This window comes from Thermobia domestica, chromosome 10, assembly GCF_964235325.1.
Source record: "Thermobia domestica chromosome 10, izTheDome1.hap1.1, whole genome shotgun sequence".
Lineage (NCBI taxonomy): Eukaryota > Metazoa > Arthropoda > Insecta > Zygentoma > Lepismatidae > Thermobia > Thermobia domestica.
Genome location: NC_137463.1, coordinates 111,286,895 through 111,300,581, shown reverse-complemented (window position 1 = coordinate 111,300,581; position 13,687 = coordinate 111,286,895). Strand labels below are relative to the sequence as shown.

The 13,687-nt window shown below is 35.5% G+C and overlaps 1 protein-coding gene across 1 annotated transcript; it reads right to left on the bottom strand.

Moving 5' to 3' along the window:
• Window positions 1-794: 794 nt before the first annotated feature.
• LOC145661580 (coiled-coil domain-containing protein 63-like) lies at window positions 795-2,378 on the bottom strand. Its single transcript, XM_081726898.1, has one exon. It carries the CDS (start codon window positions 2,376-2,378, stop codon window positions 795-797), a length of 1,584 nt encoding a protein of 527 aa, XP_081583024.1.
• Window positions 2,379-13,687: the final 11,309 nt, after the last annotated feature.

Sequence of the window (13,687 nt, the reverse complement as noted above, 5' to 3'; positions counted from 1 at the left end):
CTCATAAGTGAAGTGGAAGGGCATCTATTGAGTAGAAGCCGTATTACCTAACTCCTACCTTTACATCCAAATATACAATTATAATTCCACCACAAATTCTTTTTTTTTTTCTTCGACGGAAACGCTATATACGTTACAATATATATATATATATATATATATATATATATATATATATATATTCACTTTGCAGATAGACTATTTTGTAATAATTTTATAAAGAAATTAAGTGAAGGGGTAGAATCCTGGACTGTGTCATTGTCTCTACCCACGTAAACATTACAATATTAATGTATTTAATTTTACAAATTGTGTATTCTGTAATAAAAGAAAATTAGAAAGAAAAATTAAAAATACAATTTAATTATTGAATCAGTAAAAGTTTCCAATGTTGTTTTAATGTTTGAGCATTATGTTTCGGGAAGTAAACATACAGGAAAATTCTATCAGATCATAGTAAGTCTATATAATAATCCTTAGCAGGTCTAGTTAATTTGAATGAGAAAACTATTTGTTCATTTTTAATTATACACTGAAACTACACTCCCTAGTTACGCGTTATATTTATGAAGTGGTTCTCACACGAGGAACATGTATGTAGGCTTTTGACTTCGTAAAATCTTTCGAGAAAAATTATCGTTCTTGTTTCATATTTTCAAAATGCTATCCTGTTGATACCTCCTCTTCTTAAATTGCAGCTAAACTTCTCCCACATTTTTGTTTTATAATAGATATTCCAAATTTTAATCTTAAAGGAAAAACTCCCCTACCTTACTAAACGAAAATCATACGTGCTAATAGGTTAGTCGGTGTAGGTTCGTTTTCACAACTTGTTTTGCCTCTTCTTTCAATATTGGTAACAAGGGCTTTCCTTCGTCGTAATCGAAATCAAACACTGATTCAGCTGAAGGCTTAGTTTTGACTAAGTCAGTCGGTTCTTTCTCTGTCTTTGGTTCTTCATACAATATAACTTCTTCCTCCACTTTTGTAGTGAAAATGCTCATTGTGCGCTCTGATATGAAATATTCTACGCTCAGCAGATAGTCTAAACGCATTTCCATTAATTTCAAAATCAATTTATAATTGTTCGTATTAACACCATCACTGAAACCTAACAAATTCATGAAAGGTGCTGTGTCACACTCAAAAATAGTAAATAACTGCATACACTCTTCCAGTAGTGTCAAAATATTTTTGTCTGCTTCTTCTAGCACGCTTTCTACCACGGTTGCCTCCAATTTAATAGACACAAGCTCTTCTTTTAATTTTTCCAAATCTTCCTTCCATGCCTTGTTGCGAAGTTTCAAGACGACTCGTTCATCATCAATCTGGTTCCGTAAATACAATACATTATCTTGATAGTATAACACCTCTTCATTCATTGTAGTTACTAGTTTGAATAGGCTAAAATTTACTATACTGTGCATTCTAAATTCTTCTAGGATAGCGTAAATATCTTCTTTTTGTTTAATCGCACGAACTCCTTGCAGTATATTAGAGTAACTTTCTAATCGAGACGTCATGGCTTTTACTATTTCTCTTGTCTTTAACGCTTTCTTCTCTGTAAGTTCTTTTGAAGTGCCTGAGATATTTGTTTGGTGTAGAAATTTAAACAGCATTCTTTCATTATCATATAGGCGTGTTAATTTCATCATTTCATCTGAATGAAATTCATAGTCTTGCTTATTACGTTCTTGTAAGTTTTCCAGCCTCAGATATCCTTCATCAGTCATACTGAAATTCAACTTGATGACATTCACCATTTGATTCAGAAGTCTTGTATCATCAGCAATGTGACTCTGAATTTCTGTTTCGATTTTGAAGAATAGCTCTCTCTCTTTCAAGAGGTCACAGATTTCCTTGCGAAGTTTTCTGTTTGTTTCGATTTCTTTATTTGCGTTTACGTTAGCAACATATAGACGAGATTCCATTTGTTTGATTATTCGGTTCAGTCTTGGAATTTCATCATCTAAACGTGGCAGACCTTTCCTCTTTTGCTCGATCTTTTTTAACCTTGCTTCCGTCTTCTTAATTTTGGTATCAACAGCAACTAGTTCCAATTTTTCAAGGCGAATCGTTTGACAATGTTGATCATACTTGTTAAGTAACTTCTTAAATTCTTGGTTTTCCCTTTTCTGCATTACATCGTTTGCTTCAGCCGTCAACTGTCGAGAGCTCAGCCCAAGGTCATGTTTTTGACTTTCTAGAAATTGCAGTTCTGCTATCTGTTTTTCTAGTAGGCCTTTCGTCTCCACCTTATACTCTTTAATATCGTTTTCCATAACTTTTTGTTTCACGCGTAGGAAATCTAACTCTTCTTGCAGAGCTTCCCTAATTTGTTCAGGTGTTTGCGTTGGTAGTTTGTATTTGGTGTCCATGATGACTCGTAGGTTGAAATAGGGAAAATTCTACTTACCTAGGAGTGTAGAAACAGAGATAATTAAAAAAGTCAAAAAGCAAATAGAGTCTTCTCGTGAGTTAAATTCCTGCTTTCTCTCCTTTTTATCTGTTAAGTTTCAATGTTAAAGGGAGATTAACTTTTACTTCTGAATAAAATATGTAGTATCGTATATCAGATCTGACATGCGTGCCTTCTTGCACGAAAACACAATGCTTCGTTAGTAGAAACCTATGGAAATGTTTAATTCAATAATGAAATATTTTTAAAAAGTTATTGTTTGTATTGAATTCGTATTATACGGTGAAATCATTGTTTGAGAAGCAAAACGTGGACAATGCATCACCAATTCACCATTAATTATATTTCTTTCTTTAGGCAATCTAAACTTACAATCAGTCATGTAGGAAATAGGACAAATATCACTTGATCAACACACGAATGTTGTTTTAGGCTGAGGATCAGGGCCGGCCTTAAGCCAATTGAACCGATTGCTTCCAATTGGGCCCCGCGCTAGTGCCGTATACTTTACTATCCAATCTAATTACTCCCCAGTGCCGTTTAAACAGCATATTAGGCCCCAGGGTAAAGAAGTGTGTTGTGGTCCCTATGATTACATGGAATTAATACATACCATTCTGTACGCTGGGCCCCCGACCAAGTGGCTATGGTACCGTTGAGATGGTCTTGCTGCTATTGGTTGTCAAGTACACACAACAACATACTGCAATACAGATACATGCATCGACTCCATAAGGGAGGGTGTGGCCTCTCCCTAACTAGCAAATGAATAGTGTGTATTAAGTTCCGGTCATAAACAAATATTTTCTGAATTTAATGCTGCAGTAATTTCTTTACTTTTTTTACATTTACAACTTTTGTTGTAAAAATAGATATTATGGATATTATAGGGAGTATTTTACACACCCCAACACCCTTAACACTCCCCCAAATTTCCCTACATACATCCCTGACCGTAAAATATTGTTTTCTTTGAGTTTATGTAAAAAATATTATTCTGGGCGCACACCCTCTTTTATTTTGAACACCCCACTAAATAAAAGTTATTGGCATTCTTATTGATTACGTCATGTGATACCACCGTGAATACCGAGATGGTATGAAATAAATCAGCCTCAGTGCGACTTCTTTGAATACCCCTTCTCTTATTATAACTACAAGGTGACCCAAAAGTAGGTATAAAGTTCCGAACTGATCGGCTCATGGCATTTTATATCATTTACTTATTGTTATCCATACAGGTATTGGCTTAGTTTCTTCAGAGTTGTTTTTAATTTCTTTTCACTTATACCTGAAGCTCGGAACAGACCGAAGCAAATAAATACATTACCTTGATAAATTAAAATGTCATACGTGATCAATGCAGGTCTGTATCCTACTTTTGGGCCACCCTGCATGTTAAAAATATAAAAACCAAAGGACAAACTTTGGCCTCTCCTGCGAAAAATCCCGTATATATAAATCAAATCAGGAAAACCAAATGTATAGGCCTACTAGTGCGTGCTGAATAGGTGCTGTTTATGAAGATTTGTCTTCTAACTCGAATAATCCAATTGAAAATATGTCATCCATCTTCCATCAGTTCCTTAAGGTTTGTGTCATCACCATTTCATTTTGTCTGCAGTCGATAACGATTTCAAGCTGATTATACCTTTTATAAGTCGATGTTCTCACTAGCGTTTTCCTGACTTAAATTATTTTCAAAATGATACAGCTGTTAAATTTTTGAACCAACGTATTCATATCAATGTGCATTTCATTATGTCTTAGAAATATAATAATATAGACTTCACGATTGTATTTCTCGAAAACTCGTAGCCCAATTTGATATATTACATGACATCCCTTCATTTAAAAAAAAAAAAAAAAAAAAAAGAGCGAGATACAAGACAGCCGACTTCAAGATGGCGGCCATGGTAAGCATACCCTCAAATACACGTCTACTTTCTCCCGATGTCGGTTAATGTGTTTTTGTTTTTCATTCCTTTACCCGTTTCACAAATAAAACAAAATTTTCAAACTTGAAACCATGGGCGGCAATTAGGGGGGACAAAGGGGGGCAGTTGCCCCCCCCCACTTTTTTGAAATGACCCATTAATGTATATAATTTCATTTGGAAATATAAAGTTTTTGTATGCATTAATGGTTCATAGAATGAAAATGGTGCCATAAAATATTTGGCGTTCCATGAGTACGTATTGGTTGTCTTCCCATACAGTGAACAAAGCGATATGAATTGCGTTTTAATTGACACGAAAAATGGCCCCAAAATTAACCTATTGGAGTACCACAATTCGAGTGTACTTTCATTTCTTCTTACAAGGGTTTGATATGTTAGCCAGTCGCTTTAGAACTAATTGAGATAACATTTCGCAAAAAAAAAAAAAAAAAAAAAAAAAATCTTCACAAGCAGTGTTTTTTTAGAAACAATGTTCCGGGGCGCGCACACAGTATTCCGGGGGGAGCACTGCAGGTACTATTCTATTTATTATTATATTATAGACGTACTATTTTGGTCTCCTTCGGGGAGTGGGATACTCTCAGAGCTTCGGGGGGCAGTGCTTCCCAAAAGCATGTCTGGAAGAAGCACTGTTCCCAAATTATTATTGTTTAATTTCACAAAAATCGACAGTTCCTAAAATGTCTTTTCTTCTTTCTAATGGTAAGGAATATTTTGAATTGATTTTTTTTGAGTTTAACATCCCGTTCAGCAGTGAGGCTATATGAGACGTGGATCTACTGATTAACGTGGAATACAAACCACATGAGCCCTCGCCAGGAATCGAACCCGGGTCTTCTACGTCAAAGGCGCGGCATTGTTTTGCAGTGTAATATATGAATTTAGGGGTAAACATACTATATACAATTTTGTATATACAATTAAATTTAGTGAATTCAACATAATTCTAGGTTTTAGGATTATTTTGCATAACTGGAATGTGGAATGATTCTAAGTATTGTTGAGTTTTGATGTATTCCAAGAAAGTGAAAACTGTACCTAATGGCAACGAACATTTTTCGGGAAGCTGCAAAAGTATTTCTTTAAATGTCGCAGCGTATGCTTGTAGTATTTACTGTTTTTCTAAGAGTAATAACATGTAATAACATGCATGGAATTAAAAATGTAAGTTGTTTCTATATTCCCAGTTTCAATATAACTTTTGCGAAACAAGCCTTATTTTTCATTACTGTTCGATTATTATCCTTTCTGTTTGTTTTGCGAATTAAGCCCCTAATCTGACCACACAATTTTCCAGAGAGAATTTTAAGATGTTCATGAGCAAGGAATCAAATCTCTTCTTACACTTTCGTTGTCTAAGAGTACAAAGAGCTAGTATCTACTTGCGTTGCTCTAGTCAATTTACTTTGTAAAATATAAAACACGATATACGGTATTTTAACTGGAAAATACAGTATCCTAATAGTTATACAACATTTTGTCAAACAAAATGTTAGAAGCAACCAAAAAACTAACATTGATATACAAATATTGAGATCATGTCTTGCCCCCCCACTTTTGACGTCCAACCGCCGCCACTGCTTGAAACACATTGTTATTGTTTATTCTGACCAATCAGCTTTTTGGCTACTGTGACCGGAAACCGTTTAAATTTTTGCTTTCTTGATTTCCAGACTTAATTATCTTCCAGGTTTGGTTAAGAAACTAGATTTCCACATCGATAGGTTTACTTGTAAGAGAAGAAAACTATGAAATACTGGTAAAGTACCTTCTTGAAAAATTGCGAAGCACAATGGTGAAATATGTATTTTAAAGTTCATTCATTGTCTGTATTTTCATTTGAGTTATTTCTCGGAAAAAATAGCTGCTATAAGCAATATAGGCCTATATAAGCTGCTATAAGCGGCCGGCCCTGCTGAGGATGCTAGTGTTGTGATTATTAGATAATAAGTGAGCGTTGTGAAACAGTGAAGTAGAAGGTCTCATTGCTGCTGTTTGTCCAATGAGCTTCCATAGTTTCATGTATCAAGAATAGCATACTCATGTGCTCGAAAGAACATCATTAGATAACAACTGTCTTTCACTATAGGAATAAGTCATTCCCTCAGTAAGATAAAGTATGTGCGTGGAATTAAGGGGTGTGAAAATATATATATCACAAGAAACTTCCCCGCAGTTAGGTGGTGAGTGTACGCGCTTTTGGCACAGAAGAGTGGGGCTCAATTTCCAGTGGGTGTTCATTATTTCGTTTCCCACGTTTATGTACAGAGCCCGTCAAAAATATACACAATTGAATAGAAGATATCTGCGTATTGTTTTCAAAATTGAATTATTATTATTATTATTATTGAAATACAATATGATGTTTTCTCAACGAATGTGTACAAAAACGGGCAACGCAACATACCACCGAGAAGTGCGGATTCCCTCATATTGCATCCTGTACATGCCTTAAAAACATGAGATTACTTAAGGCACCATTTAATATTATTCAACTGAGCTAATTTTTCTCACGGCTTACTTTGGTCTGATGTGGAACTATTTACTGGGGAGATAACTAAAAGGACTCAGAAGTAGAAAAATAAAGACCCCTCTAAAAATGATTCCATATCCATGGCATGTTAAGAAAGTCGGTGACCAAACTATGAAAGATGATTTTTTTTAATACCAAACGAAAGAAAAATGTTTTTATAAACATAGGTCGATAAACACCTACTTTCAGATTTTTACCTAATTTTTTCTTAGATTCACATAGATTTTTTAAGAAGTACTGAAAACAGATTTTCAAACCCCGACAAAACTCACACACACGGAATTTGCCCATCACAAGGCCCAGACAGTACGATCCAGGATCGAACGAGGAGCCCCATACACGAGAGGTGAGAGCTCAACCAGTGAGTCCTTGTGGTCCCTCTCATTGCCAGTAATGAAATGTTCTACAAAACTACTAGGTATATATCTTAAGTGTGGGAGTTCACGGAAGATTGAGATATGAATCCATCGAAACTGCATTTTTCGTATAAACTCTGAACGAGATACAGAATGGTCATTTTCAATCAGAAAAATTGAACAACTGATGAATATCTATATGTCAGGGGCGTCATTTAGGGGGCAGGAGGGGCAATTCCCCCCTCCAAGAGTTTGAGTAATACATATACTTTAATCGATTGTCTACTAATATACTAGTACAACACTTGAAAATCTTATGTTGGTGTTGCTCTTGCCCCCCTCAAGCGAAGTCTGAAATGACGCTCCTGCTGTATCTACGTTGTCTTTTCCCGGACTGAAAAGGATTATGTTCACAACTGAGTTGAAATACGAATGTTTGCATATTGATGTGGGTGACGTTTACATATCTCGAAAATTCCAACATTTCGAATACCACTATTGGGTGGGAGAAAGCGACATGAAACTTGCAGAGTATGCCTTTAGTAGAGTCGAAATAGAAAAAAGGTGGAACTAATTCCAACAAATGATTTTTGCCTCAATCAAGCAAATATTCTTCCAATCAACATATTAAAATATAGATATAGACATGTGATTTTCTTTCGGATATCCTTAAAGAAATTATTTTTTTTCAAAATACAAAAAAAATCATCTGGATATCAAATTACAGGAAATTTAATGCTGAACCATTTTTTTTTAAATTTTTATCTTAAAGTGTTTACTACAAAGTACAATTAAATAGGCTATACGGAGTGTAGAAACCAGTCAAATTAAATCTTTAAAAGAATCTGATTGCGATATCCTAATCGAAAACACCCCGTATCAAAAAGAATCAAAGTTTGTAACGAGTTCAAAACGTAAAGTTATCAATACAGTCCAGCCAAGGTAAGTTATGATATCGATTCTCCCAAATTCTTGAAATAAATTTCCTCTTCTGAAAGTATTTGAAGAACTTGGCCAACTGGTTAGAAGAAATCATAACTTGCATGACTTAAGAATTTGGCGGGATCGATAACGTAAGCACTTGGCCAAGTTCTTCAAGTATTTTCAGAATGAAACCGGATCTTGGCAATCAGTTCCAGACCTGGATGCGGAAAACCGGTTCCTGAACTGGATCTGAAATACCGGTTCCACCAGGAATCGGGTTCTGGCCATCCCTAGTTCTGAACATTAGCATTAAAATCTTTTCCATTTTCAGTGTTTGCTCAAAATTAAATAAACTTTCAGAGACAATATACTGTCCATAAGTTGTCAGTACTGAAAAGTAGCGTTAAATTTCACTTCATGATCATCATTGGCACAAAATAATAATAAATTGGTGCGATTGAATTGTCCCATTTTACGTCTGGCGGGGACCACCTTTGTAACGTAATCAATTGTTAGACGGAAATTACAACCTCTCAAAACTCCGTGCGTATTCGGAAAAAAAAACTAGAGTGGTCACTCAGTCAGGAGCCAGTACGTTGTTGAACAGGGTTGGGTAAAAGTGCATGTTGGAGGACGTAATTGTGAAAGTTTACGAGTTTAAAGTGAGACATTCTATACATATAGCTGAAAAATCAACAGTGCAGTTGTGGCTGGAGTAGAGAATAAGGGTGCCATTTAATCCCAATGACACAACATTCAAAAAGGAACATCTCAGCAACTGATCATCAGCATGTTGTGTTGCGCTCCTCAGGGACACCGTAAAAGCAGACTCTTAAGAAATTGTTCATGTAACTGAAGGCGAATTAGACATAAACAATACCACTGCCGTTCAACGGTTCCAGCCAATCCATAATGTAAAAAATTTCGACTTGTGAGTACTACATGAGTTGCTACCGGCTAACAAGTATCTCTGTCTGGAGGAGTACAGTTCTCTGGGTATGTGGAATAACTGGAAAGTCTGCATTGGATAGTCACTTCTGATGAAAATCAGATTAGCTACGATAATCGTAAATTATTATCAGTAAATTATCAGGGCAGTAGTTGACTCATGATCAACTTCCAGGATGATGTGTAAAACCAACGTTCCACCCGCAGAAAGTGTTGTTATTGGTATGGTAGTCTATTGCGGGGATTATCTATGATATATTTCTCCATCGATGCAAACTTATCACTACGATGCAGATTAATACAGTGCTAAACTACACGAAATGCACCGCAAAACTTGTTCGCACGCATCCAGTAATAATCAACAGACAAGATGTTCTCATAGTGTACGACAATCCAAGCCCACAAGTGCTCGAATGACGGTACAGACTCTCCGTGAGTTGCAACATATAACCTTTCCTTACTCATAGCTAGAGAGAGGCGAAGTATGAAGAAACAAATAAGAAAATATTAAAGTTAAAAGTTCAAAATCTCAATATGCAATTTTAATTATATATCTCTTAAAGGTGAATTACATATATATTTATATGTCACTTTATATTTATATATCACGTATTAACTGAACTTTTTATAACATATTACAGGTAGGTTTACGCCATTCATTTCAATGATAAAAGCTTTGGAAAAGTGATTTAGGAAGATCAAAGAAATGAAAACTATAATATCTGGTTAACGAAAAACTACAATGACAAAAGCGTGTGTCTCCATCTGTAACCACACATTTTTTTTTTTTTTTTCTATCCTCAGCAAACGATTGAATTCCTTGGCGAAAGAACTCTCGAGTCGATAATATGAAGAATGCATGTAGCAGTGCCATATTATCAGGGAAAGTCTTCCTTCCCAAGAAGTGCTTGAAATGCCGCGAGATATAATCAATGGAAGAGACGTCAGGAGAATACGGTGGATGGAGGCAGGGTTTCATTCTGCAATTCATGGATAGTTTGCAACGTGCTTTGAGCGACGTTTGCGCGTGTATTGCCAAATAACATGACAACTTGTCTTTTGACAGTTTTTGGATGATCGCAGGCAACATTGCTGTGTATTTATGTATTTTATTCATTTATTTATCTAATGATCACTAGATACAGCTCAGAGGCTATTTTATATTTGATATCTAACAACAACAATAACAATGGGAAGGATTTGGGGAGGTATTCGCCAGGGCTTGTTTAGTAGATACCATCCCGGCATTTGCCTGGTAGGACTGAGGAAAACCCTGGAAAATTCCAGTCAGGGATGGTCAGCAGCGGGAATCGAACCCATGATCTTCCGAATTCGAAGACAACGCTCTACCACTCGAGCTACACTTTGAGGGACACATGATGAATCAACCCGAATATAAATTACATACAATCAACATCATCTAGCGGTTTCGAAAACTGTCCTGGACTTGGATCAGGCACTGTCCTGACCATTTACAATAGTCGTAGCAAACCCATTTCTCATCAAAAGTTCCAATCCGATGTGGGAAATTTTCCCATTTACTCCTTACAGTCAGACAACTCCATATCTCCATACAACCTTTCTTGTTGTTCAGTGTTAATTCATGTGGCATCAGTCAGTTTAATTTTTTCACCTTACCGATTCCACGAAGCCGCCAAACGTCAGTGGCATAGTGAATGCCTAACGTATCTGAAATGGCACGAACACTTTTCTGAGGGTCCGCTTCCATGATGTTCCTGAAAAGTTACTGCAAACATGATATTATTCGGTGCCCAAGGATCTCATTTTGCAACGCTGGCACCAGAAGGAAATTTCACAAACTGCGAATGGTAAGTTCGCTCGTCATCCTTCGCCCAAACACAATGTTAATGTTTTGTTTTGCAGAATGTTCATCCCCGCCGAGAATCACCCAGTTTCAAGTCGTAGAGAAAAACACTCGCAATTCTACCTTCTCTGTGGTGCACCCCGTTCAATAACTCACTGTTCCCTAATTGCCTGGGTACTCCATCCTGTTTGCTGGATGTGTACAAAGTTTTTGATTTTAGAAGTGTGACTTTAATTCATCTCTGGATTGTATTGCTGAGGCAAGTCTCTCACCACATGCCAAAGAGAAATTTCATTCGCACCAACGAAGAAAAAAAACCCTTGCGACTCTCTACAAACCGACGTTTTCACATTTCGTGTGACTATAACAAACGAACATTTTTACACTTGTAACACATTACGAATTCAGACTTCGGTAAGGATTAAAGATGCCACAAATGAATGTGTGCTATAAGTTGATATGTATTACACACGATACTGTATATAGCACGTTAAATTAATATATTTTGCACATATCAGTACTCTATACATTCGAATGCCCTAAGTATAGAAGGCTATCTTCTTTGAAAAAAAGCTGAAATCTAAACACAATTACTTTGTCTCACTATTTTGCTGAATCTGACATTGTGAAATAAAAGAATCACTGAAATTGACTTCGTGACAATTGAATACATATTTCTAATAATTCCATTCAAAAATACAACTAAAACAAAATCTTTAATACAAAAATAACTCTTCCAAGATTAAAAGTGTACAGAAGGATGATCGGTCTATATGTGTCATATTTTAAACCTTCACTCCTGCTCACGGAATCAGCCGATCTACATAATTCAAATAGCAGGAGAAAGCCAACAGCCATGTGTGTCAATATGGATGTCAAAATTTACACTCCTGTTACACCAATTGTCCGGTTTAGTGTTCGAAAGATGAACGGTTGGGACTTTCCCGATGCTTCCGAGACCGACAATCTTGAGCCATGTCTGGGAATAAAGTTGGGGAATCATGAGTAATAATAATAATAATAATAATAATAATAATAATAATAATAATAATAATAATAATAATAACTAACTCTATGGCCTATGGAACCCGGAGGTTCAGTGCCGCGTTCACAAAAGCTCTCCACTGACTTCTATCCTTAGCTAATTGCATCCAGTTTCTACTTTGTATTCCTATCTCTGCGAGATCCATCTTAATATTATCCTCCCATCTGCGCCTAGGTCTTCCTAATGGTCGTTTTCCTATGGGTCTACCAGTCAAGACTTTGAAAGCGTTTCTACTTTCTTCCATTCTAGCTACATGACCTGCCCACCTAAGCCTCCCTAACAATGTTGGGTAAACCATATACAAAAATTAATAATAATTAATAAAAATAAAAATTAATTAATAAAAATTAATAATAATAATAATAATAAAATTTATTTTAATAACTTATTGCCAATCTATTGTCACCGCTTTCCACTTGTGTTCATGACATCAATCATAGGTGTCGATTATGTGGGTGCTCCGTGCTCAAGTATTCATTGGAGATCTTTAATAGGTGCTCAGTAACTATTTATTTTACTGTCTTTTTCCTTTGGTCAATATTGCTAAACACATTTGACATCGAAAAACAAAATCTCAATGTTTAGCTTGAATTTTCTTCAATGTAAAGTTCAGGTAATCATGACAAAAATAGGAGCGTCATTTGGGGAAAGCAGGGAGCAATCGCACTCATAAGTTTGATTAGTACTTATATTTTAATCAATTGTATACTATAATTATTAATAAAAAATTGAAACTCTTATGACGGTGAAGGAAGTTAGCCATCCCCCTAGCAAAATCTGAAGTGACTCTTCTGGATTTAAAAATTAAAAAAAGGAAAAAGTAACGCCTTTGTAGTTTAAAAATAATTTCATTGTTCATTGTAGTATTTGTCCTTTTGATCTTTCATGCCTCTCAGGCAGAACCCACCAGTTTGGGAACCACGATTCATTACATCGATCGGCGAAAAATACTATACTACTGTTAAAACATATATAGAATGTGGAGACTCAAGACGTTATGAGTAGTGATGGGTAAATTCCCGGGAAGATATTTTTCGGGAATATTCCCTGGGAATATTCCCGGGAAGATTCCCAAAATGGGAATTTATCCGGGAATTTATGTTCAATCAGAAAGAAAATTGCATTCTATCACCATATTATGATTTCAAAGTTGAATTAGTTTTTATATCACAGCATATGATTACTGTTGTCCACAGAGGATTCTTTAAAATGTATATTCTGAACGGTACTATGTTACTTTATTAACACTTTATTATCTTTAGAGAGTACGCATAAATGTATATTTATTTACAATATGTTCTATCAATTAAATACGGTATGTGTGAAAAATTATATAGTAAATTATATAGTAACAGTTTAAATTTATATGTAAGTGGATTTGCTCTACTTGACTCTATTAATGATATTATAAACACATTAAATTTATAAATGTTATAAACCAAATAGGTTGGGTAAGTGCTAGAAGATACATGTCTCACCAATTTATCAAAATTTGCGCATACATATTTATGTTCACAAAATTTGCAAGATACTTACTTTATATTTTAACACGTAACATTGCCATACACGACCTTTCATTCTACCTATTTCTCGAAATTCCATACGTTAATTCACATGTAAGAGAAGTCCGAGTTCTTCTTCAGAAATTCGAGTCAGAGAGAGGAGACAGACCGACAT